General features: G+C 46.7%; 1 protein-coding gene across 1 annotated transcript in view; it reads left to right on the top strand.

Moving 5' to 3' along the window:
• Nucleotides 1–1,110: 1,110 nt before the first annotated feature.
• C3_2H11orf16 (chromosome 3_2 C11orf16 homolog) overlaps nucleotides 1,111–22,590 on the top strand; it is a 117,152-nt gene continuing 95,672 nt past the window's right edge. Inside the window, exons 1-2 of the mRNA XM_085648137.1 lie at nucleotides 1,111–1,195; nucleotides 10,621–10,805. Coding sequence (XP_085504263.1) covers nucleotides 10,639–10,805 — 167 coding nt within the window. The 5' untranslated portion in view covers nucleotides 1,111–1,195; nucleotides 10,621–10,638. The remainder of the gene's footprint in view (nucleotides 1,196–10,620; nucleotides 10,806–22,590) is intronic.

Genomic DNA, 22,590 nt, shown 5'->3' with positions numbered 1-22,590 from the left:
AAGGCGCAGGTCACAGACATCAGTAGGGGTGATCACATAATTGTGAAGAATCGACATCCTGGCTGGAAATATCGCACGCCTTACGAACCGGGTGTATGGAAAGTCACGGAGGTGCATGGGACCATGGTGTCTGCTCGGCGTGGATACCGTACAATTGCAAGGAACATCACATGGTTCAAAAAGGTCAATACATCCACACGAGAAGAGAACAATGGTCTCCACTGGGACACGATGGATGAAGAGGCTATATCGGCACCAAACACCCCGAGAGGAACCGGCGATCCCCTTCAGATGGATCGGGGTAAGGCCACCCGTGCTCTAAGAGCAAGAATATCTAACCCACAGACATTCGCCATTTTCAGATGGCACTGCCCGGGCAGGGACCACCAACAGCTCCCGGAGCCAGACGTATGGTCTCCAGCTGAATCCTGCCTCCAGCCGGACTCCAAGATTTTGTATGTTGCATGCCCTGAGCAGGCTCATGGAGCGCCCCGCATTTCAGTATCTTAGGAAAAGGAGGGATGTAGTGACAGAGCCACCAGGCCTGTACTATACAATGTTGCTGATCGCATGCACCCCGGTGGGCGGGTCCACCCGAAGGGTTAAATAAACGGGCGCATTACCGCTCAGGGTCTTGGCCCACACTCCAGCACTGAGTGAGGTGTATGTTTATTTGGTAACTGGGTCTTACTGTCCGGGAAAGTGCACAGTCACCATATCCGCACTAATGGACATCACAGTTGGGTCACTACAATGTAAATTAGAATTATAAGCACAACAAAGAAAAAACACAGCACATTCCAATGCAAGGTCCCTGCTTCCTTTAAGGGAAAATGTGGGACAAGTGGAGTCGCACCAAAACACTACAAAAGAGTTAACCCAAAAAGTATTTACACTTTTCATTTTATTAAGAGCATGCGGGTAAAACATAGATAAACTACAACGTAAATCTGTGCAATAAACAAATATACCGCCTTCACGCTTCCGGTTGTACGTCTGCAACCCTCCTGCGTGAGCATGCTCAGTTTGCACCGGGCTTGTGCGGGCTCCTTTTGTAGTCACTCTTATATTAACTGTGACTATAGCAACCCGCATAGCAACCAAGAAACATTATCCCCAAGTGCACTCTCAGGGCCGACAGGCAACCAGCAGGACTCCAGAAGTCTGAATCGGAAGCGTGTAGGCTGAGAAGAGGGTAAGAAACATTTTCAGAAAAATAAAATTGCTCTTTTGGTTCTGTGATTCATAACGCACACCACGGCGCTGTCTTTAATGATTGCTGTGGAAATGAATATAATTGCATTTCATCCCTTCAGAACAAGAGCCCTGTCCATGGTCGCCAAGAAGAGCTGAGACAGCCTGCATTATGTTAAATTATGGTTGAGATGGCCTTGAGGTGCTTTCATGGATGTATATATAAACTTCCTTGGAGGAGGTCTCACTATGAAACTGCTTTGATGTGCTATGAAAATGAGAATGTGCGTGCTTGTCAAAAGAGCAACCGAATTAACGAAAGGTCATTGCTTAAATATGCCGTTTGCAGCTTAGAAGATAATCAGAAACATTATTGAACGAAATCGGCCGCTTTAAAAAACACTCTTTCACTTTATGTTTTTATTTTTTTACCTTTAATGTTTGCCTTCTTCGCGGTGTCCCGTCTCGAGAACAGATGCACGAACCTAATTGCCTTTAAGAACCTTTTAAGTAGGTTTTGAACTTCAACTGGAGCAGAAATGCACGTTAGTAACATCGTTGCGGCGTCACCCTCTGATGATACTGTGCAGGATGTATGCATAATGTAGCAGTATGTAGAGAAGATGTTCAAACATGTTAAATACGAGGCATCTGAACGCTGCGTCGCTGCACGCACTGTGTGGTAACTTCAGAGTGGTGTCGCCATTCAGGGGGCTCCCAACCCCGTAGAATGAGCAATAACAATACAAATCTCGTTCCCTGGGCGAAAGGAGTTATCACATCTCCACCTGAGGTGACTCGGGTGAGCGGTGCAGGCCACGTTTGGGTTGGGAACCATTGGGGAGGTTTAGGTGGCGGGGTCAGCTCACTGTCCATGTATTAGTGAGGCCAGGGGGCTGTGAATTGCTGTTATTGTATTGTAGTTGAATACTAGCTGAGGGACCTGCCCTATTAAAGTGACACTTGACTCTCTCAGCGGGTGAGTCACACTAAGGCGGAGGAGCGTCGCCCCACAGGAAAGAAAAAATGATAATACCACAATGGTAATATTTTATTTTTTAGTTTAGGTGCGGGGTGGGGCTGCTGCCCACAGAGAAGGGGGGGGGGGGGGTGTTGCATGCTGATTCCGGCATAGAGGGTGTTCCCATAGTCCAGCTTTCTAGTGACAAGGGGGTGCGTGATGGTCTTGCAATCATTGCAGTGGACCCACTTAAAGTGGAAGTAGGACACTGTGATGGCGTTGACTTGCACAGTCACTTTAAGACACGAATGGGCAAACAACCTACAGATTACAATCTGCTAGCAAGTGACATAGCAAGGGCAGGATTTTCCATTGGAGACTACGGTTATATAGCCACACATCGGGAATCCATGGTCTCTACAACAGTGTCCCTCCCCTAGACCAGAACATTGTGACAGGCTCACAAGTCAAAGTCACAGCGATGATACTGCTATGTAATAGTAGCCAAAGTTCTGGTGTGCTGCCTGAGGGCGAAAGATCAAGGCAGTAGAGGTGGATTATCTGAGTTAGCATATCTACCACCCTCTCTTTTACACCTGGCTTGACATCACAGCTGTCTGCAAAACCTAGTGTTTGCCATTTTTCAAAATATACAGAGTCGGCTTTGAATCCACCCAGAAGCGTATGTCTTTCTCACTTCATGCTATTTACTGTTTGGTGCATCGTTGCATGTTCGATGAAATGCTTGCATTAGATTGCATGGGGGCTATTTTACATCTCAAAAAGACATTGACTCATCACACATTAAATTCTTTATCAAAGGTGCATTGTGTACACAAAGTAATCATTCTTCGTTTTATTTTTCACTGCTTTTGGGCTTTTAGAAATATGTTAGTCAGTACTAAAAAAGCAAACCTGTACTATTGGTTTTGCCAGCACTTGTTTCCAAGTGATTCTAGTATGATTCAGAGTAGATATCTATGGTTGTTCATAGGAAGACTTGGCCATCCCTCAGTAAGCTGTGTAAAAGAGAAAATAATTCACTAGAACCAAGGAAGTATGGTGTAATCCTCAATGCATTTCGGGTATGGATCTACCCTTCATCAGGAGAGGTCCTATAAAGATATGATAAAAAGGAGAGATGTATCGACCTGTTTGCAAAAAGTAATGGTGAAGGTGACTATGCTTAAAACACCTGAAGCCAGAAACGACGTGTGTTAGCAGCGGTGACCAAAAGAGTCAAAAAGCCCGAGGCTGTAGGACATTCAAATGAAAAGAGAGTGAAATAGAATTATTTTCTCTTGCAAAATTATGAATCTCATGATTATAATGAAGATTGAAACACAGATGAATTATCTACAATAAATATTTGAGTTGTAAACGACAACATCAACATTGATCAATTTTTTGCAACTTTGTTGCCCACCCGGGCTGTGCTATAAGGGGGACACTACTCAACGTTGATTGGTGCATCTGCTACTTGTTTATTACGTCCTGGTTTAGAGGACGTTTCCTCTTCAGCACGCCTCAACCTTCTAAAATTATCTACTTAACCTTTGGTGTGCGTGGTTTCAAAAACATATCCATAGGAGATCTAACAGCATTAAGAGTAGAACCTTCCTTTGAATATTGGTGAGATGCAGGTAGCTGTTATTCATCCTTTTTGGTTGTCTTTAAGTGTTAGGTCAAACTGGTGTATTGATCAAGGAAGGCTATGAGATGTACATTATGCTATACTCAATTTTATTGCTCGTTGAGATCTTATATAGGTAGCTGAAGTAATTTTAGAAAATCATGTCTTCCCATCAATAAGGTAATATATTGGGTGAGGAGTGTGAGGATTGTGGTGCATTATGCTGTGGTGTGTGACCTCACCATGTAATAAACTCACAAACCTTTCTTGGGTCCAGTCAGGCTCATTTGTAAAAAAACGTTAACTCAAACCTGGGTCACTGTGCCTTTGAGCAGTCAGGCTTTAACAAAGGAACAAGTGCAAAGCATTTAGAAGTACAGAAACAATTGAATGATAAAGAAACACAATATAAAGGAAATCTGACCCCAATTTATAAAAATAGATCTTATTTGTAAGACTGTTTAGACACCAAAGTGTACAAAATCCATCAGTGTCCAGAAGATACAAATTAATATGCAAATTGTAAATCATTGCCTTCTCACTTTAATCACAAAAAAGCATTGGCAACTACTGCAGTTAGCAGTTACTTTGAAAACGTTGGAAAACTTTTGTAAAGTTGTGTTTGGTTACTCCGACCCTCTTTGGGTGACCAGTCGCATGGGGCAGTGAGGCTTAGCAGGGCATTTACCTTGCAGTCAAAGCAGTCTCCAGTTCAGTTCCAGGCTCTATGGGTGAACCATTATAAACACCAATGGAGTGGTCCTGATAGCAGGGGATACAGGAAGCTGAGAATGCTGATCCAGTCAACGGGGCGGTGTTGGGGCCATCCTTTGCACCACAAACCTGGTGGGGCGACTTTGCCCACATGGGTTGCTGTCCTTCGAGCGATTGTGGCTACCAACTTGCCAAGGTGACTTCTTCAGCTTTTGAAGCCCTGGTGCTGTAACAAGAAGTTCACCAACTCACTCTTGGACTTCACCTCTTCTGTCTTGGGCTTGGAGATGGGTTTTCCTGAAGCAGGGCACACAGGCATGGTCCTCTCTATGCTAGTCCAGGACCTGCATGTGCAGTCTCGAGTCTTTGGTGAAGCCTCTTTTTGCCGAGGTCTGTGGAACAGCAGGGAAGTCTTTCTTAGGTGTGAGCAGCCATGAAAAACTGGTTTGGCAACTGTTTCCCCCTCTTTGTCCTGAATGCCACCTGTCTACCAGAACAAAAGAGCATCCCGTCTTGTGTGTGTCCACTATTTGCCCTTCAAAGGCGACTTCCCCATTGAAGCTTGCCTTTTTGGGCTCAACTCTGTTTGTGTTCCAGACAAGGAGAGGTAATACTTCTTCCAACAGCAGTCCTCTGCTGTGTCATTTCCTGGGAGTCATTAATACATCTCCCCAGGAGGGCAGAAGGCTGTCTCGTTGCCAGCAACCGTAAATGGCCACTAGAAAACTTGGGCAACAGAGAGCCAACTTTCTATAGTTGCCCTTTACTTAAAAGTTACGTTAAATTTGACTTGGGAATCAGGACAGGTTAAATGCAACAATTCTTTTGATACCTTGAGTGACCAATTTTAGCAGTCCCATTCAGACGTTCGCTTAGCTGAGTTGTCAGCAGGTAACCCTGTACTTGCCAATGGGTATACTAGCCTTTCCACAGTAAAAATAACAAGTTGGGGGTTTTACTGTTAAGATATATAAAAATACATGTTCTACTTTTAAATATGCAGCACCCTTCCATAAGGCCCGAGAGGCCTACCATAGGGGTAATTTATATAGATTAAGAAGGGAGGTCTGGACTTTGTCATTAGTTTAGATGGCAAAGATGACATAGCAGGTTAAAAAATGATCTACCAGTCTGTAGTGGCAGTCTGGGCGACATGTTTTACTGCATCACACTCATGGTGGCACAGTAAGTGCTGCAGTCCATGAGGGACACTTCAACTTTCAGGCCCTGGTTACCCCTGGCACCATATACTAGAGAGGGTTAAATAAATGAAGTTATGCCAATCGGGTATGAGCTAATTAAGCATATAGTTTTAAGGATCAGAGCATTGACACTGAGGTCTGGATAGCGAGGTCTTGATAGCAGGCCTCAATGCACCCTCAGAGTCACCAGTGCTTAATAGTCACAAAGTGGGGCAAAAGGTGGGGGTGAAACTGCAAAAATCCATTTCCTCACAAGGCGCAATAATCTGAACAGGATTACCTGCATCTACTTATTGGTCCATTTTAGTGTGGTCGCTGTTGATTTGTATTAGACTTCTTCATCATCTCTGTCCTATATTACTGGGAATGTTGGTTTATAGTCCAGAGTATGGAAAGAGAAAGGGAGGGCCTTTAAGGGTTGACCCCAAAATGTGAAGGCATTTTTCTGAGGTTCAGCTACTCAAAGACTTTAGAGCCTAATGTCCTTTTGTTTCAATATCTAGTTGACAAGAATGAAATCAGAAAAACTAATTAAGCTCTCTGCCCCCAAATCTGGTCATCTTATGTTCCAAATATCCCTAACCCTAACTCCAATTAATTTTCCTTAACTTTATTTCCAGTTACTGTACAACTCACTTAGCACTTCACTTCCTTCACTGTTTCCTTCATGTTCCATTTTGACAGGCAAACCACAAATGTTGTGGCCAGAGGCGCAACTAGAGCCACATTTCAGGGAGGGTGGGGGGGAGGGGTGAGAAAAAAATTTGGGGGGGCTGAATCTTTAAGCAATAGGCAGAGTGGAGCTGCAGGGGCTCTTAGAAGGGGTGAGCAATAGGCAGAGTGGAGCTGCAGGGGCTCTTAGAAGGGGTGAAACAACAGCAAGGCTTCATTAACATGCAAATGGTCTTTTAAAGACCTGTGAAGTGCTCTGGTGCGGCTGTGTGTGTCCCCGGGAAGCTGTCTCACCCCAGGCTGCCACACACGACAGGGGGGGGGGGGCTGAAGCCCTTTGAGTCCAATGGCTGTTGCGCGCCTGGTTGTGGCCTAGTTTGTTGCGTTCTACTTCCTCCTGTGGTACTCGGAATGTTTGTGTACAATATAATAAATGTGGCGTGGAAGAAAACAACTGACGGGTGGATAAAAAGTATAAGATGTATTTCTGTCAGGCATAGATAACAGCCTATTCTTAGTTGCCGATTACGATGTTGTCATGAAATGCTCCGAACAGGATTTGGATTATGCGAATCCGATTCGGAACCTATGTTCCCGACCAAATCGGTCACCTTTCCAAACCACCAATTACAAAGCAAAGAAGCCGTCCGGGCTGTCCAAATCAGTTCCGAACAGAATTCAGGCAGCCCAAGTCATTCAGAGCCGAATCGTACAGCCCAATGGAGACGGTTTCCGAACGACCGAGTACGATGACCGATTCAGACAGCCGTTCCGAATCAGTTTAGCCGAGATGAAACGGCTGTGGGAATCGGACTTTGGGGGCCCGTAGCAGGCACCCCTTCACCCATAGGTCACCAGATGGGGCCCTAGGGGGTACCTAAGGGACCCCCCTTCCCAACCACAGGGGTGCCCGTCACAGGGTGCAAGGTTTTCCCCACCCACCCCTTTTTTTGCAATGGGAGCCTGTGTTTTCGTTTGGAACAAAGGCTCCCATTGAAGTCAATGGGAGTCCTACCGAACCAAGTCCGTAACCATCCAGACACATCGTAATCGGTCAGTAGGACTCCCCAAATACAAATAGTTCAGAAAGCATTCCTAACCCGATTCGATGGGAATGCTTTCATGACATCGTAATCGGCCCCTAAGTCAGAAATATGTATTGCTTTTGCATCATGGGTGGATGGATCAAGTGTGTGTGATGGGGTTTTTGAAATGTATTGTTATTTTAATAGGGGCAGTAGACAGCAGTCTAGTTCTTGTGCACTCTCAAAGAAGCAGACATACAGTGCACTATGCGCTACAGGAAGACATGCCAGTGATCAAAGAGAGAACTTTAAGAAGTCCAATAGCAGTCTCCCATCGACTGTGGGATTGGGTAAACACTTCCCTCATTTATGCATTGTCTTTCCCTGCCATTTCCTCTACTGACACCCCCTTGCTGATTTTTCCTCATCTGTCCTTTCCTTATGGAAGAAAGTTTGTCCTTTATTTTACCCATTCTCTCCTTTCCATCTCTTCATCGTAACTATTTCGTCATGACTCATGCATTTTGTTTCTAAATTCGTTTTTTGTAGCCATAGAGAGACTGTTTTTACTTAGCCTAACTGTAAACTTTAGTGCTTATATTACCTTAATTACATCACAAAATAAAAAAAATCAAATGATGGACGCAGTGTTGAAACTTTTAAAACATTCACCCCAGTAACAGATCTGGGTTTAATCCATTGTTATTTTGCTCGCCACGTCACCCTAGTTTGGACCCACCCATATGCAAATCAGCGTTGACCCTGCTCACCATAAGAACAGTCCAGCCCGAACTGCAAAGCCAAGTCCTCCATGGATCTGATACAAGCATCCTGTGACCGGTTTCCGGGTATCATCTCTCATCAGCCAGGCTAGCTTGAATGCAGTGGCTCAGCAAGCAAGAGACCCATGTCTGGGCATACCCCTAGCCACTTAGGGCACACATAGCAACATCACAAAATAAAATGATGGAAGGAGTGTTGAAACTTTTCAAACACTCACTCCCAGTCACAGATCTGGATTCAATCCATTGTTATTTTGCTTGCCACGTAACCCCAGTTTGGACCCAGCTATATGCAAATCAGTCTTGACCCTGTCCCCCATGGGAACAGTCCAGCCTGAACTGCCAAACCAGATCATCCCTGGACTGAAACAAGAATCCTGAGACCGGTTTCGGGATATCAGCCCTCATCAGCCAGGCTGGCTTAAATACAGTGGCTCAGCAAGCAGGGGATCCATGTCTGGGCATACCCCTAGCTACTTCGGGCACACATAGCAGCATCAGAAAATAAAATGAAGAACGGAGTATTTGTAACTTTTCAAACACTCACCCCCAGTCACAGATCTGGGTTCAATCCATAATTATTTTGCTCACCACGTCACCCCAGTTTGGACCCAACCATATGCATATCAGTCGACCCTGCTCCCCATGAGAATAGTCCAGCCCGAACTGCCAAGCCAGGTCCTCCCTGGACCGGAAACAAGCATCCTGGGACCTCGGTCCTCCCTGGAGTGGAATCAATTATCCTGAGACCTGTTTCGGGGTATCACCCCTCATCGGCCAGGCTAGCAGCTTGAATCCTGTGGCACAGCAAGCAAAGGACCCACGTCTGGGCATACCCTTAGCTACTTAGGGTGCACATAGCAACATCACAAAATAAAATGATGAACGTAGTGTTGAAACATTTCAAACATTCACCGCTAGTCACAGATCTGGGTTCAATCCATCGTTATTTTTCTCGCCATGTCACCCCAGTTGTGACCCAGCCATATGCAAATCAGGCTTGACCCTGCTTCCAATGGAAGCAGTCCAGCCAAACTGCCAAGCAAGGTCCTCCTGGACTGAAAAGACGCATCTTGGCACCGGTTTCGGGGTATCACCTCATATCAGCCAGACTAGCATGAATCCAGCGGCAGGGCACACATAGCAACATCACAAAATAAAATGATGGATAGAGTGTTCTTTTCAAACACTCAACCCCAGCTTGTTCGCTGCGCCACTGGATTCACGCTATCCTGGCTGAAGAGGGGTGAAACCCCAAAACCGGTCCTAGGATGCTTGTTTCCAGTCCAGGGAGGACCTGGCTTGGCAGTTCGGGCTGGGCTGTTCCCATGAGCAACAGGGTCAAGACTGCTTTGCATATGGGTGGGTCTAAACTAGGGTGACGTGGCGAGTAAAATAACAATGGATTAAACCCAGATCTGTGATTCTGTGTGAGTGTTTGAAAAGTTTCAACACTCCGTCCATCATTTTATTTTGTGATTTTGTGATGTTGCTATATTATCTTAATTAACTTGTTTTATTATCGTAATTTGTTTTCTTATATTAATGTTAATGTTTAAATAAATTACTCGTCTCAAGTATCCTTATACAAATACTAGTCCTATTCCAGATACTTTCTTAATAAATAATTGCATTAATTTGCTTTATTAGAATTTCGGGGGACCCTTTGGTACCCTCTTATTTCCAAACATTTTATTGATAAGGGAAACATCATTATTTAAAGAATTATTTAATAAAACAAAGTGAGTTAAATATCATTACATTCAGTAGCTTTCATGGTATGCTTGTGGTAGGGTGAACACTGAATAATGTTCCTAAATCTATTCCGAAATATCCAATGCACAGCTCATAAGGTTTTAAAATATAAATGCCTAATTTATCGTTACAATATAATATTAATCTTACTTTTACATATTAGGAGCCATACATTACAATGTATTACACAAAATAATATCAAAACATTCGGTTGATGAGGAAAAATGAGAACATGCCCATGATAATATGGCATGATGAGGAAGTGTTATAAAACAAGAGGCATGTCCCCCCCAACAGCGAGCAATGGTTAAATGGAATATGAACCTTTCCCAAGTTCAGATGCTGAAGTGTTTTTCCTCTGCTGAAACGCTGTGCACACTGCCATCCTTGACACGAAGCACGCAGGATTCTTAGGATATATGGCTTAAGAGAATGCTCAAGGGAAAGGTTTAATGGCCTACCATTAATGTGTCATCTTTTACGTGCTGACGTGATTACGTGTGTACCCCAAAACACGACCTTGTGCTGTTAAACATCAACAAGTAACGCACTCAAAGCAAATCGGCTTTAAAAAAAACAAAAGAAGCAGTAGCCTCCACGTGTTTTAGTTTAAACATTTCTTCGAATGGGGTTGTTTGCAAAGCGGGAGCAGCGGTGTATTGATTGCGGTTCTGTTCTCCAGGTGGTCCTGCTCGAGGGGATGCATCTTTCAGCAGGATCTTTGGTGCGGGACCACAGGTACTGCAGCGTGCTAACAGACCACGAGCATCACTCCTGCAGCAGGCTCATAGCCGCGCACGAGCCCTGTCACAGCTGCGCATGCACCGCCCACGCACCCTGGATCCCCGCTCGCCCCGCCCACGAGAGGTAAGCTTCATGTGCTGAGTGACAACTACTGAGTGACACAACTACTTGTGATTTTAAAGTATGCAGACATGTTTCTGTGTGATAGGGCAATCTATCTATCTATCTATCTATCTATCTATCTATCTATCTATCTATCTATCTATCTATCTATCTATCTATCTATCTATCTATCTATCTATCTATCTATAGATAGATATAACAAAAGATCTGTCTGTCCGTCCGTCCGTCCGCCCGTCTCTCAATATGTCCTTGTCACGATACCAGTTTCTGAACATCTGCTAGTGTCTACATTTCCCTTTCATTTTCCATCCGTTATGTTAGAAAATACACCCTCCATTGCATACAAATATTGTGACATATCAACTAATGGCTATGCTATAAGGAGTGAATGAATGCTGAATATTATATGTAATTATTTATTAATTTAAATGTTTATTTATTTTCCAGAGGGCATCTTGGCACAAGAGCAGGCACCCAACTGGGAGACATGCACATAAAAGCCTATGGACTCTATTTGGGCTTCATGGGTGCCCTGCTCTCCCATCAGAGGTCATAACCTCTTCCCACCCTGGCCTGGACTGTCTTTCATATTTAGAGATCCTTGATGGCCTGATGGGAAATTTGCAAAGAAGGTGCTATGTTTAAAGCGCCTGCTTGGCAAACTATTTATTTTGAGCAAAACAAAGGGGCCGATTTTGATATAGACGGGCAGCACATTTCTCTGTCAAGGAGAAGGAGTACATTTCTTCGTCAACATTAGGAAGGGGCGGGCCGCTAATTTAGGATTGACTGCCAAGGTGGAGGTTATTTGTATAGCGTTGGCAGGAACTGCCATAACGGCGATTTCTGTCAATGTTTTCTGCAGTTTTGTGCAGGGTTCCCTCAACATGACAGAGCCTTACACCAAACTTTAAATTGTTTTATTTTCTTGAAGAAAATGCTCCCCTGGCCACGGGAGTCCTCTCCTATGGCCAGGGAGCATTTAGCAGTTTTCACTTTCCCTTACTGCCAGGGTTTTCCTTGCGGTGACAGACAGTGAAAACGGACCTCTAATCCTGCCCATTTAAATTAAGTGGGCAGAGTTACAGGCCCGCCTCCGAGGGCCCACAGCTGGGGGCCAATGAACAGTTTTCCATCCTGACTCTGAATAGTATGGAGGAATCAGCCTGTTTGGCGGGTCAGGAGGACCACCGGTTTACAGCCTTCCTTCCACTCTGCCAAACCCTAAATAAGGCCTCAAAGGTCTAAAACCAGATCCCTTAATTAAATAACGATAATACCTATAATAAAAGCCATGAGGACCAAAATAGTGATGGGGCCGGGGTCCACGTTATAGATTTACTCTGGAGCCCCTGGTCGATGGAACGTTGGTTCCTGCTTAAAAGTGTGGAGGGGAGAATTATCTTACACAAATTGTGTATCATAATTTCAGTGAACCGCGACTCCAAAGAACCACTGATTCCTGATTCAAAGTTTAGTTCGTTTATTACAAAGCCAAGAACAACTGGACATTCAAGCACCTCAGGATGAGGGTGTGGAAGTACATTGGAACTAATACAAAGCCAAATCTATAGGTAAAATGAAGTCTGTGAAGCATGCAAAGAATGATCAGTTCTAGAATCAGGACGCAGACTATAACTGCTCCTACATCAAGAGTCTTCTTCATTGGGGTAAAAAGCATTAGACTGTCCCTATGCTACCACTAACGTGACATCCCTACGTAGCATTCCCCAGGTAAGCTCAGAAAAAAAGGTGTCAGTGCGTGACGACTTCCTAAGAAGTGCACTCACGTTGTATGGATCAAGTAGCATAAAGCTACAGAGCTTGTTCTAAGATGCTCCTTCCTCTCTGTAGATCTCTGAAGTTCCAGGACTCTGTCCCTAACCCCAACGCCAAAATCATAGGGCACCCCCATCATCACATCACACGATCGTTCCATCCAGCTAGACACCTCCCCGTAGGTAACTTTCCATGCAGTTGCAATGCTCCCAGCACTGGCTCGATGACCTTGATTCCCAGGCCTACCACAGTGAGAAGGAACACGGTCCCACATTATTAGCATCGCTCGCTCAAATTTATCCTCTCCTCCCTAAGCCCAACTCCTAAAACAAAAGCGTTATCTTAACTAACAAAGATGAGGGTCTCCACCTGCAACAGAAACGTGAGAAAGAAAAGATTCTGCATACACAAGAATTTTACTAGCAGGCTGTCTAGAGAGCCAGGGAGAAATACACATGAGGCCTACAAATTTGGCTAACATAAGAAACAATATGCACGTTTAAATCAGTGAGTTACATAACAAAGAATTAATTTCCCATTAGTCACTTGTAAAATCACAACATTAAAGCTTCATCATGTAGATCACGATTACAATGTCACTTTCTCGACGTTGTCAGAAATATCTCTATTGCTTCACATTACACGTTATTACATTACACTCTCTAATGACAAAATCTTAACATGACAAAGGATTATATGTAGGTGTAAACTAGTCGTGCCTATAATGCACCCCTACAAATTAAGAGCACCATCGCGCTCTATCAATAGTTATGAATGAAAAAGAATAAAAAATACGTGTTGGAGAAGAAAAATGTCTCAGAGACTGAAAGACTAATTAGGGAAATGAGCCGACACCATATCAAGGCAACTAGGGTAGTTGACTTTTGATTGTAAAACTGATAGATTGTAAATATTTCGATATTTATTCACTAGCATGGGGTAGCAGGAGTTTGCGTGCAAAAGAGTACGTTATTAGATATTCCTCACTCACTACCACTAAATATGATGACAGGTCATAGTGGCCTGCACATAGTTATGTCATGCTAGAAGAATTTCCTATGCCACCCCACAGACTGCAAATGAGAAAATCATGGATTCTACACTGGTATGTTAATAAGGGTATTCGTTTTTATTCTTTTTTTGAAATGTGTTTTTCACAAGAGCAAAGTTTAAAAACATAATTTAAAAATACTCTTTCAAAAACTATTTATACACAGCTAATTTAACAAAACATGGAAAAATATTAAAGGGGTAGCCTAGAAAAAAAATTCAATTAGTTCAATTGTTAACATTCCCTTTATGAAGTAATGTCAACTATGCGCCCCCTTCATCATGTTTTGTGAAAGCACTTTTTTATATATCCTTGTAGGGGCAGGATTGGGGTGAAATCTCCACTGCTTTCCCCCCTTAGCTTCACAAGATTTCTCATCTCATATCCTTGCTACAGTGTTCAACTTCACCTAACGTTCCATTCAGTGGCGGCACCTCCGCTAAGGCAGAGGAGCGTTGCCCCACTGCTCTCGGAGCAGTGTAAAAGGAAAAATAAAATGATAATAACATAAGTTATTATCATTTTATTTTTAGTATCAGCCCGATTAGAGAGGGGCGTGGCTGGGCTCCCATGACCTCAGGGAGGAGGAGTGGTTGCTGCACTCTAAGTGCGCATGATGGTTTGGCCAAACGGTCATGCGCACTTTGCATGTTCCCCACCGGGCTGCAATGCGCAGCCTGGCGGGGAACCTGCGCAGGCTCTCTGTGCCCTTCTTAGTGCCGAACCACAGTGCGCAGACCAATCACAACACTGCAGCGTTGTGATTGGCAAAGGGCGGCCTGAGTGCTTCCTGCTTTCTGTCCACATAGAAGCCAGGAAGAGGACGGAGAGGACGTGGGGGAGACGGCATGCTGAGGTAAGTGAATTTTAATTTTTCTTTCTTTTTTTTGCCCTCCTCCCCCCTCCCCTGCCCAGCACACCCGTTCCGTCCCGGCACCACTGGTTCCATTCTCCTGATATTTGCCCCATTCCGAACAAAAGCTTTGGTTTCTGGTCGCCCTCTCCCCAAGTTGTCCAACTTCTATAATTTCCAACTTAAACATTTCGACTTTGTTTCAGTCCACCCTCATTTGCATGCTTTCGGTATACAGTAACAGCAAAAAAGGCAAAAATACATCCCTCAACTGTCAACTACCTTTTTCACTTTTGTGAGATTTTGTTTTGCACAAAGTTTCATTTCCTTACAGTTGAAATTATAGAACTTTTTTCGAAAGTTCTGAAATTGTGCAGGGGTAGATCTCGGATCAGGGTGTCAACCCCTCAACAATTGGTGGATGTGCACAATGGTACAAATGCACGTATGGAGAAACATAAAATGGGAATGTATGACTGTCACAGGTTTCGTGGAGGACTGCAAAAATTCTATCTAAACGAATAGGAAGCTGCAAATTTGCTACAAACATCGTAGTTTCATTGTAGGAACAATTTCTTACTTTTTCCAGGAATATTTTGTGATAACGGGTCCTTAAATTAAAAATCCCATCACAAAAAAGATAATCATTGGCATTCATTATTTAGTTCTCACGACATAACACTTCCCTGGAAAAAGTTCACATATTGCCCCCTAGGCATACTCCAAATGCACTAAACAATGTACATTAAACGCGGAATCCACTGACATCTGCTAATGTTAAATGCACAAAAATATACCTTACTAACTTCACAAATGACATAAATGCCACATACCTTCTAAACCTTATCCCCCTCCTCTCCATTGAGCTGTATATATATTGCTTGAAAGTGTCAGTAACACAGCAGTTTGGAGAATATAAAACAGTGAAATACAGAATAGAATAAAATTTGTAGGTAAGCAGCCAAGAAGTGAACCATAAAATTGGTTTGGGGTATATTATGGTAAAAGGGGCTTTTAGCATAATTAATGAAAATCTGACCCAGGTGGGAAAATGCCCTGGAATTAATGCCTTACTCACAATCGCAGTGGGCCTATCAGAATACACTGAATAATACACAGACAGCTCCTCTCACTGTGCAAGGCCTAATGTTGAGGCTTTCACAAGGATGGACCACTAGATAGTGCAGCTGTGCACTGAAGAATCAGCTGTGGAAATCGTCACAGGAAAGACCTGCACACCGTGCCACTTCTGAGGGTCTAATTCACAAAGTTATTGGCATAAAGGTCAAAAATGTATTCACTGCCTCCTTCACCTGTCCTTTTCAAACATTTCTGAGTTTGATTGTAGTTATAATGAATTCCAGGAGTACTCACAGCATTTCTTACATTCCCTGGAGTATGCACATGCTTAACTATTTACACAGTGCGTAAATAGAATGGAAAAGGGGATTTGCACTTTCTACATTTTTTCCTCCATGTAGGGTTTTTCCTTGGGTAATCACCACTTCCTATACAGTCTATCAATTTTGAGGATGCTTTGTCCTCTTTCACGCCTAGAATGCTGATATAGTTTTGGAGAAACGTGGCTTTTTCCAGAACTGCCACAGATCTCACCTGTGACAGTCACAGGATCTACCGTAAACTGCATGCAAATTCCCAGATGACCTGGGCATGTTTCCTTCTGGTCGTTAGAGGGATGATTTAAGGGGTCATCTGGAGACATACAAGACAGGCCTGACCACGTGAGGCTTTTAGAAAAGGAGGTGTGTAGTAGTGGGGGCGCTAGAGGGCGCCAAGCAAGATGGCCGCACTTACGCGAGGCTCCTGCAGCTCGGTACACAATCCATCTAGCATCCTCCTCAAATCCAGCCCTGCACGCCTGAAAAATCAATGGAGGAGTAGCGCACCTCATCTGCCCTCTAACATTGCAGAAATCTAGCTGCAAATCAGCCTATTTGCTGCAGAAGCCGCCTCTGACTGCTTTCCACCCTGCTGACTCAAAATGGCGGCCGCAGCGATCGTGGCCTCTAGAACTCCCCGGTGCGGCATGATCCGCCAGCACCCTTGGCAGAAAGAAGCCAGTGTTGGGCGCTGCCTCCGACGCCTTGCCTGCCCGCGAGATGAACCCATTCCGCCTGCCATTGTGCGCCAGGGGACCTGCGGCCGCCTTCGAGGCCGACCGTGCAGCGGATTTCCCCTCGAGGACCGGGGGATCCTGGTCCCAGACTGCTGGTGGAGTACCTGCGACCTGCGCCCCGCCTTGACTCCTGCCCGCCCTGAGGTTCCAGCGCTGGGGGCCGTTGGAGGCAGCGCGGGCTGTGCTGGCGCTGACTTGCGGCCTGGGGTGAGCGCCATTACCTGGATCCGGCGCGGACCCTGCCGGGCCCGATGTTGGACTGGAGGCCTGTGCCGCCCTTGCCTACATGCTGAAACTGGATGGCCCGTTCGCGCCTAAGGCGGATACACTTAGCTTCCGCTGCAGCTGGTGAGTCTGCTGTGCCGCTCCACCGCTCACGTCTGCTACCCCACACCTGCACCGCGACGCCCTGCATCTACCACCGGCGGTGCGCTGCCCGCCAGACGCCCTTCCTTCAGCCGCACTCCGAGAGCCATTGAGGGCCACCACTCGGCTGGGGACCGCTTTTCCACCCGCTCTTCCCCCCACCACGCACCTCAGAGGTCTGCCAAGACCGCCCGGAGCAGCCCTGCCAAAAATCCTCCTAGCGCCCAGCAGTTAATTCGCCTGTGGTGATGGGCCTACACCGCTGCTCCTCACGGCTTGCTCTTTCCCCGCCTGCGCCAAGAATCTGGGCCTATTCGCCAACGCTCACCGCTGCCCCTGGGCCTACAACAGAGCTGCGCGACTGCACCCCTGGGTCCTGCGAAGGAAATAGAGGCTCCGCCTGCCTGTGCTGGAGTACTGTGGGAGAGTTTACCCCTGGCCATCCTGATCACAGCCACCTCGCTGCACCTGGTGAGCTGCCTTGCCTCTGCCTCCGCCATCTGTTGAATGCTGGTGGCCATATGTTGTAGTGGCCGATAAGGACCTCGGACCCCCCCGCTACCTAGCGATTGATGCTGTCCTATTACCTAAGGGACGGCCTCCTTGCAGGGCTGACGCCCCACTGCTCCGGAGGCGCCACTGCGACCGCGGTCCCTGCTGCCGCCACCGGGCGAATTCTTCCACCCGATCCAAGAAGCGGCCTCACAGCCCACTTGCCCGCAGGTGGCCACCTTGGGATTGACGAGAGGCGTGGAGAAGATTGGCCTCAGACCTGCGGCACCCCCATGCGGCGCCATCCACCTCTCACCAGCGGCCTGTGCAAATTGAGGTACCCCAGGTTTTCCCTTCTTGCGCACAGACGCACTGCTCGACACTGGTGCCAAGGTTGGTGGGGGCGTGGGCATCGGTCAGCGCACCTCCCTCTTGGCTAACTCGCATCTGCCCTTTCACTGCACTGCATTATCATCCCGCCAGTCCGATCACTGCTAGTTTCCCGTTGGTCCACTTCCCCGCCATGGGACAAACAGATGGAAAGCAACTTAAACTTACCTTTGAGGCCAGGAAAACCAAAAGAACACAGGCTGAAATGGAAGGGGACAACCCGGCACCCCTGACCAACCCACATCCACGGACGACCTGAAGGCCCTTCTCCTCGCCACCTACTCGCCATACAGTCCAGCCTGTCCTCTATTGAAACCAAAGTGGACACTATGAATGCCCGCATAGACTCCCTAGCGCACAAAAGTGACCAGCATGATGAACGCCTCAAGAAAGCGGACAATGTGGGGATCGGGGCAGGCACCTACCCTGGTGCAGTGGATCCGAGACATGGACCTTGTAATGGTGACTGAAAAAACTGTATATGTACATAGAGGATGCCCCAAGAAATGGTCCCAGGTGTGGGGTGGCTGGAATGTGTACAGAGGGAACATCTGTGAGCCCCCACCCGATACATCAGAATCTGAACTCAGTGACCAGGACTAGTTACTCCATCGCTAACAGTGGTTGGGGATGGGAACGACTGTATTATACCTTTGGCCTGCCTCATTGTCTCTGTGATACCTGTGCTGAATTGCTGAGATGCATTTGGAGCTATTGTATGCTGTACCTTGCACTGAATGAGTGGTGTTTATTTTCTCTTTTGTTTATAAATTTAATAAAAATATTTCAAAAAAAAAAAAAAAGCGGACAATGGATTTCTGATCTGGATGATGCCTCTACCACTACCATTACCAAAACGTTGGACATGGAGAAGGTTCTGAAACTAATAGCCGCAAAGAACGAGGCTCACCACCGGCTTTGGAAGAGAGGCGTTCTCACCGGTGTTCATCATTGAGAGGGTGCATCGCTCACTGGCCTCTCGCCCCGTACCTGGCGCCACTCCTCGCTCCATTATTGCGAGACTCCTTAACTACAGGGACCGGGACGCCGCCCTGCGACCTGCCAGGGAACACAAGAAGTTGCTCTTTGACGGCATAGAAGTCTCACTATACCCGGATTTTACAATGGCTGTCCAGGAGGGGCGCAGAAAATTCCTCCCAGTAAAGAAAAAACTTCAGCAAATGAACATTGAGTATGCCATGCTCTTCCCAGCACGCCTCAAAGTTACTTACCAGGGGAAACAACACTTCTTCACTAACCCTCAGCATGTATATGACTTCCTTAAAACCTTACCCAGGGTGTCCGCGGGCCATTCCTCCCCTTCCACTCGAATCACTGAAGATGGAGGCACGTTGGATGTAGACTGACGATTCTGCCCCAGCCTGAGGAGTCTGTATTCATCTCCACTTGGTAACTTTCATGCAACATGACCCCTGCTGGGCCTACCCGGCGGATGGGAGGGCGGCTCCCCTCACTAGCAGCTCGCTACTGCAGTGGCTCTGAACTGATGAGGACTTCTACTAATACCTCCCGAGCACCCTGGCTGAAGCGAGGAGTAATTGGTCGCCCTCTTTCTACTACCCACTTAGGAAAACCCTACTTTTTACTAGTTTGGAATGTTTGACACTTTGCACCCATTCTCCCCTGTTGGGAGTGTGGAACATGGGATCTTTGGGCAAGGTGGGAGGGGCACACGACACGGCAGGTGGGCTGTTGCTGTGGGAGGGGAAGGGGATTGTTTCATGCCACTTTTCACTGAATTGACTAGCACATGTATGCCCTGGTTAGCTGACCAGCTCAGAAAGCGTCCACTCTCCACCGCTATTACTCTGCCACATCGCCATGGAGACCCGACCTAGGCCTCATAACTATAACTTTCTAACTTGGAACGTGCGTGGCCTGGGAGACCCCCGCAAATGCCGACACATCCTCCCCTATCTAGACCGTCACAATGTCCACTGCGCTATGCTTCAGGAGACACATCTTGGCCCCACCGCACCCACCTCATTTGCGTCCTGCTGGGCAACCTGTAGATGCTTCTCATCATATTCCTCCTATGCCTGGGGCACTGTTATACTGGTGAAACGCACACTCCCCTACACCCCCATTGGGTCTCATACCGACCCGCAAGGACGCTCAGTATCCTTTGGGGTAGATTGGATGCCCAATCTATAACTTTTGTATTCTGCCACGGTCCGAACACGGATAATCCAGAATTTTTGGGGGTCCTCCGGGGTAAGGTACTTGACATTGGCTCCACACATTTGATATGGGGAGGAGATTTTAATGTTACCTTAGATCTGACACTAGACCGATCACACCCACAACCCCATCACTACTCTAACGCTTATCACACCCTCAACCACATTATCGATGACCATGATCTGATCAAAGTCTGGCATGCCCTTCATCCGCATGTTCGGAAAGGCTCCTGCTTCTCCACTGCTCATTCCTCCTGGTCGCGTATAGACGGCTGGCTTCTCACTAGAGGGTTAAGCCCATGGTTGTCGCACGCTTCTCACCTCTCTTGCACAGGCTCCGATCATTCACCGGTGCTCATCACCCTCACACCCCCTCATGAAGCATTGCCCTACCTGTCCTGGCGTCTGGCCCCGCAGGCCCTGTTTGACCCAGTATTCAAGACCGAACTAGAGCAAGAGATAACTGATTTTATTCCCGAAACGACAACTCTGTCACACAATATTCTATGATTTGGGAGGCCTTTAAGGTCACCATACGTGGAATTTTTATTGCCAAAAGTGGGGGAGTATTGAAAGATATCCGTGACACACTCCGTAAGCTTGAACTGGAGCTCAAACAAACAGAAACGCAGATACAGACTGCACCCACTCCTGAGCAGAAAGTGCGCCTGAGAGAGCTGCTCACTGACTATCATGAGACGGCCAAGAAGGAGTGTAAATTTAGAGGGAAATACCACCAAGCATGCCGCTATGGGGAAGGGGAAAGACCAGGCAAAGCGCTTGCTTCTTTGATTCCCCACCCTAGATTCTCCAATACCGTCCTAGAAATAGCTGATGAGGAAGACCAGCTACACAGAAACACCCCAGATATTGTAGCCGTCTTTAGACGTTTTTACAAAACCCTGTAAATGACACACAAAACACAACCCGTAGATTTCACCCCCTTCTTTGAGGACACCGCGATAGCCTGGCTGGGAGACAATCAAAGAGAATTCATATCCGCTATAATGCAACTACATTCTGGCAAAGCCCCGGGGCCTGATGGCCTCCCGGCCGAATTCTACAAAACGTATATCGCCATTTACTCATCCCCGTGCTGCCGCATGTCTTCGAAGAGGCCCGTTAAATGGGCATATTGCACCAGACAATGCGTGAGGCGCTAATAATCTCCCTGCCAAAACCGGGCAAGCCGACCACACAGTGCGATTCATACAGACCCTCTCTCTCATCAATGTCGATGCTAAGATTCTAGCAAAGCTGATTGCAAATCGCATTAGCCCCCTCATGACCGCCCTGGTCCTTCCTGACCAATCGGGGTTTGTACCAAGCAGAGGCACATCTCACAATATGCGCACCTTGTTTGCTGTCCTCCAAGATATTGACCCTGACACGAACGCTGTGGTCGTCTTTCTTGACGCCACCAAGTCATTCGATTCCCTAGAATGGGATTATCTTGCTTTTGTCCTGCAATGTATGGGGTTCCCCGCTCCTTTTTTAGCCTGGATTAACTTGCTATACACTGGCCTGCAGGCCAGCGTTATGGTCGACGGCGCTCAATCCTCTCCCTTCACAATAGCCAGAGGTACTCGACAAGGGTGCCCTCTTTCGCCCCTTCTTTTTGCCCTGGCTATTGAACCTCTGGCTGCCAAAGTCCGCCAGCACTTCAGAGACCACGCTCTCATCTATCCAGAGAGACAAATACTGATTTCCTTATATGCGGATGACCTCACCCTCTATTTTTGCAATCTGGACGAAAGTCTCTACCCCATTCTCAGGCTGCTCATTCTCTTTGGTCACCCCTCTGGGGTCAATATCAATTGGGGAAAGTCCCAGATTTACCCCCTCACTGATGCCACTTCGCAATTCATCCCTGACTATTCCCTTACATGGTGAGATGACACACTCACATATCTTGGCATAGTCATCACTCGCAATCGGAGTGATTTGATGATGGCGAATTATGGGCAGGCGCTCAATCTAATAACTGAGAAAATCACCAGATGGATTGCACTGCCACTCTCCCTGGCTGGGAGAATCTCCCTTATAAAAATTGTGGTCCTACCCAAACTGCTCTACCTCTTCATTAATATCCCCTACACCCCAGCCGACATTTTTTTAAAGCCCTTAAAACGCAACTCATTTGCCTTATATGGGGTGGGAAACAAGCCAGGTTGAGCTGGGACACTCTCACTCGACTCTTTAGTGCCAGAGGATTTGAAGTGCCAGACCTGGAGTTATACTTCAACTGCGCTCTGGATCACTTCCCGGCATACTGGATAAATCCCCCCCCCCCTAAATGCCCCACCTGGCAATAGAGGACGGGTACATGGCCCCAACCCCATGCTCTGCCTACTTGAGCACCCCTGCTGTCCCGAGGCGCTTGGCCTCCACCACTGTACAATGCACCACCAGCGCCTGGCGCGACCTAGCTAGCTGACTACACTGTACCATACTATACTCCCCCCTACTGCCCCTCCACGGTAGGCATGACATCCCGGTCACACAGGAAGGAGGCT

This window comes from Triturus cristatus, chromosome 3_2 (assembly GCF_964204655.1).
Source record: "Triturus cristatus chromosome 3_2, aTriCri1.1, whole genome shotgun sequence".
Classification (NCBI taxonomy): domain Eukaryota; kingdom Metazoa; phylum Chordata; class Amphibia; order Caudata; family Salamandridae; genus Triturus; species Triturus cristatus.
The sequence above is the reverse complement of the archived record's forward strand: the minus strand, read 5'-3'. Positions and strand labels throughout refer to the sequence as shown.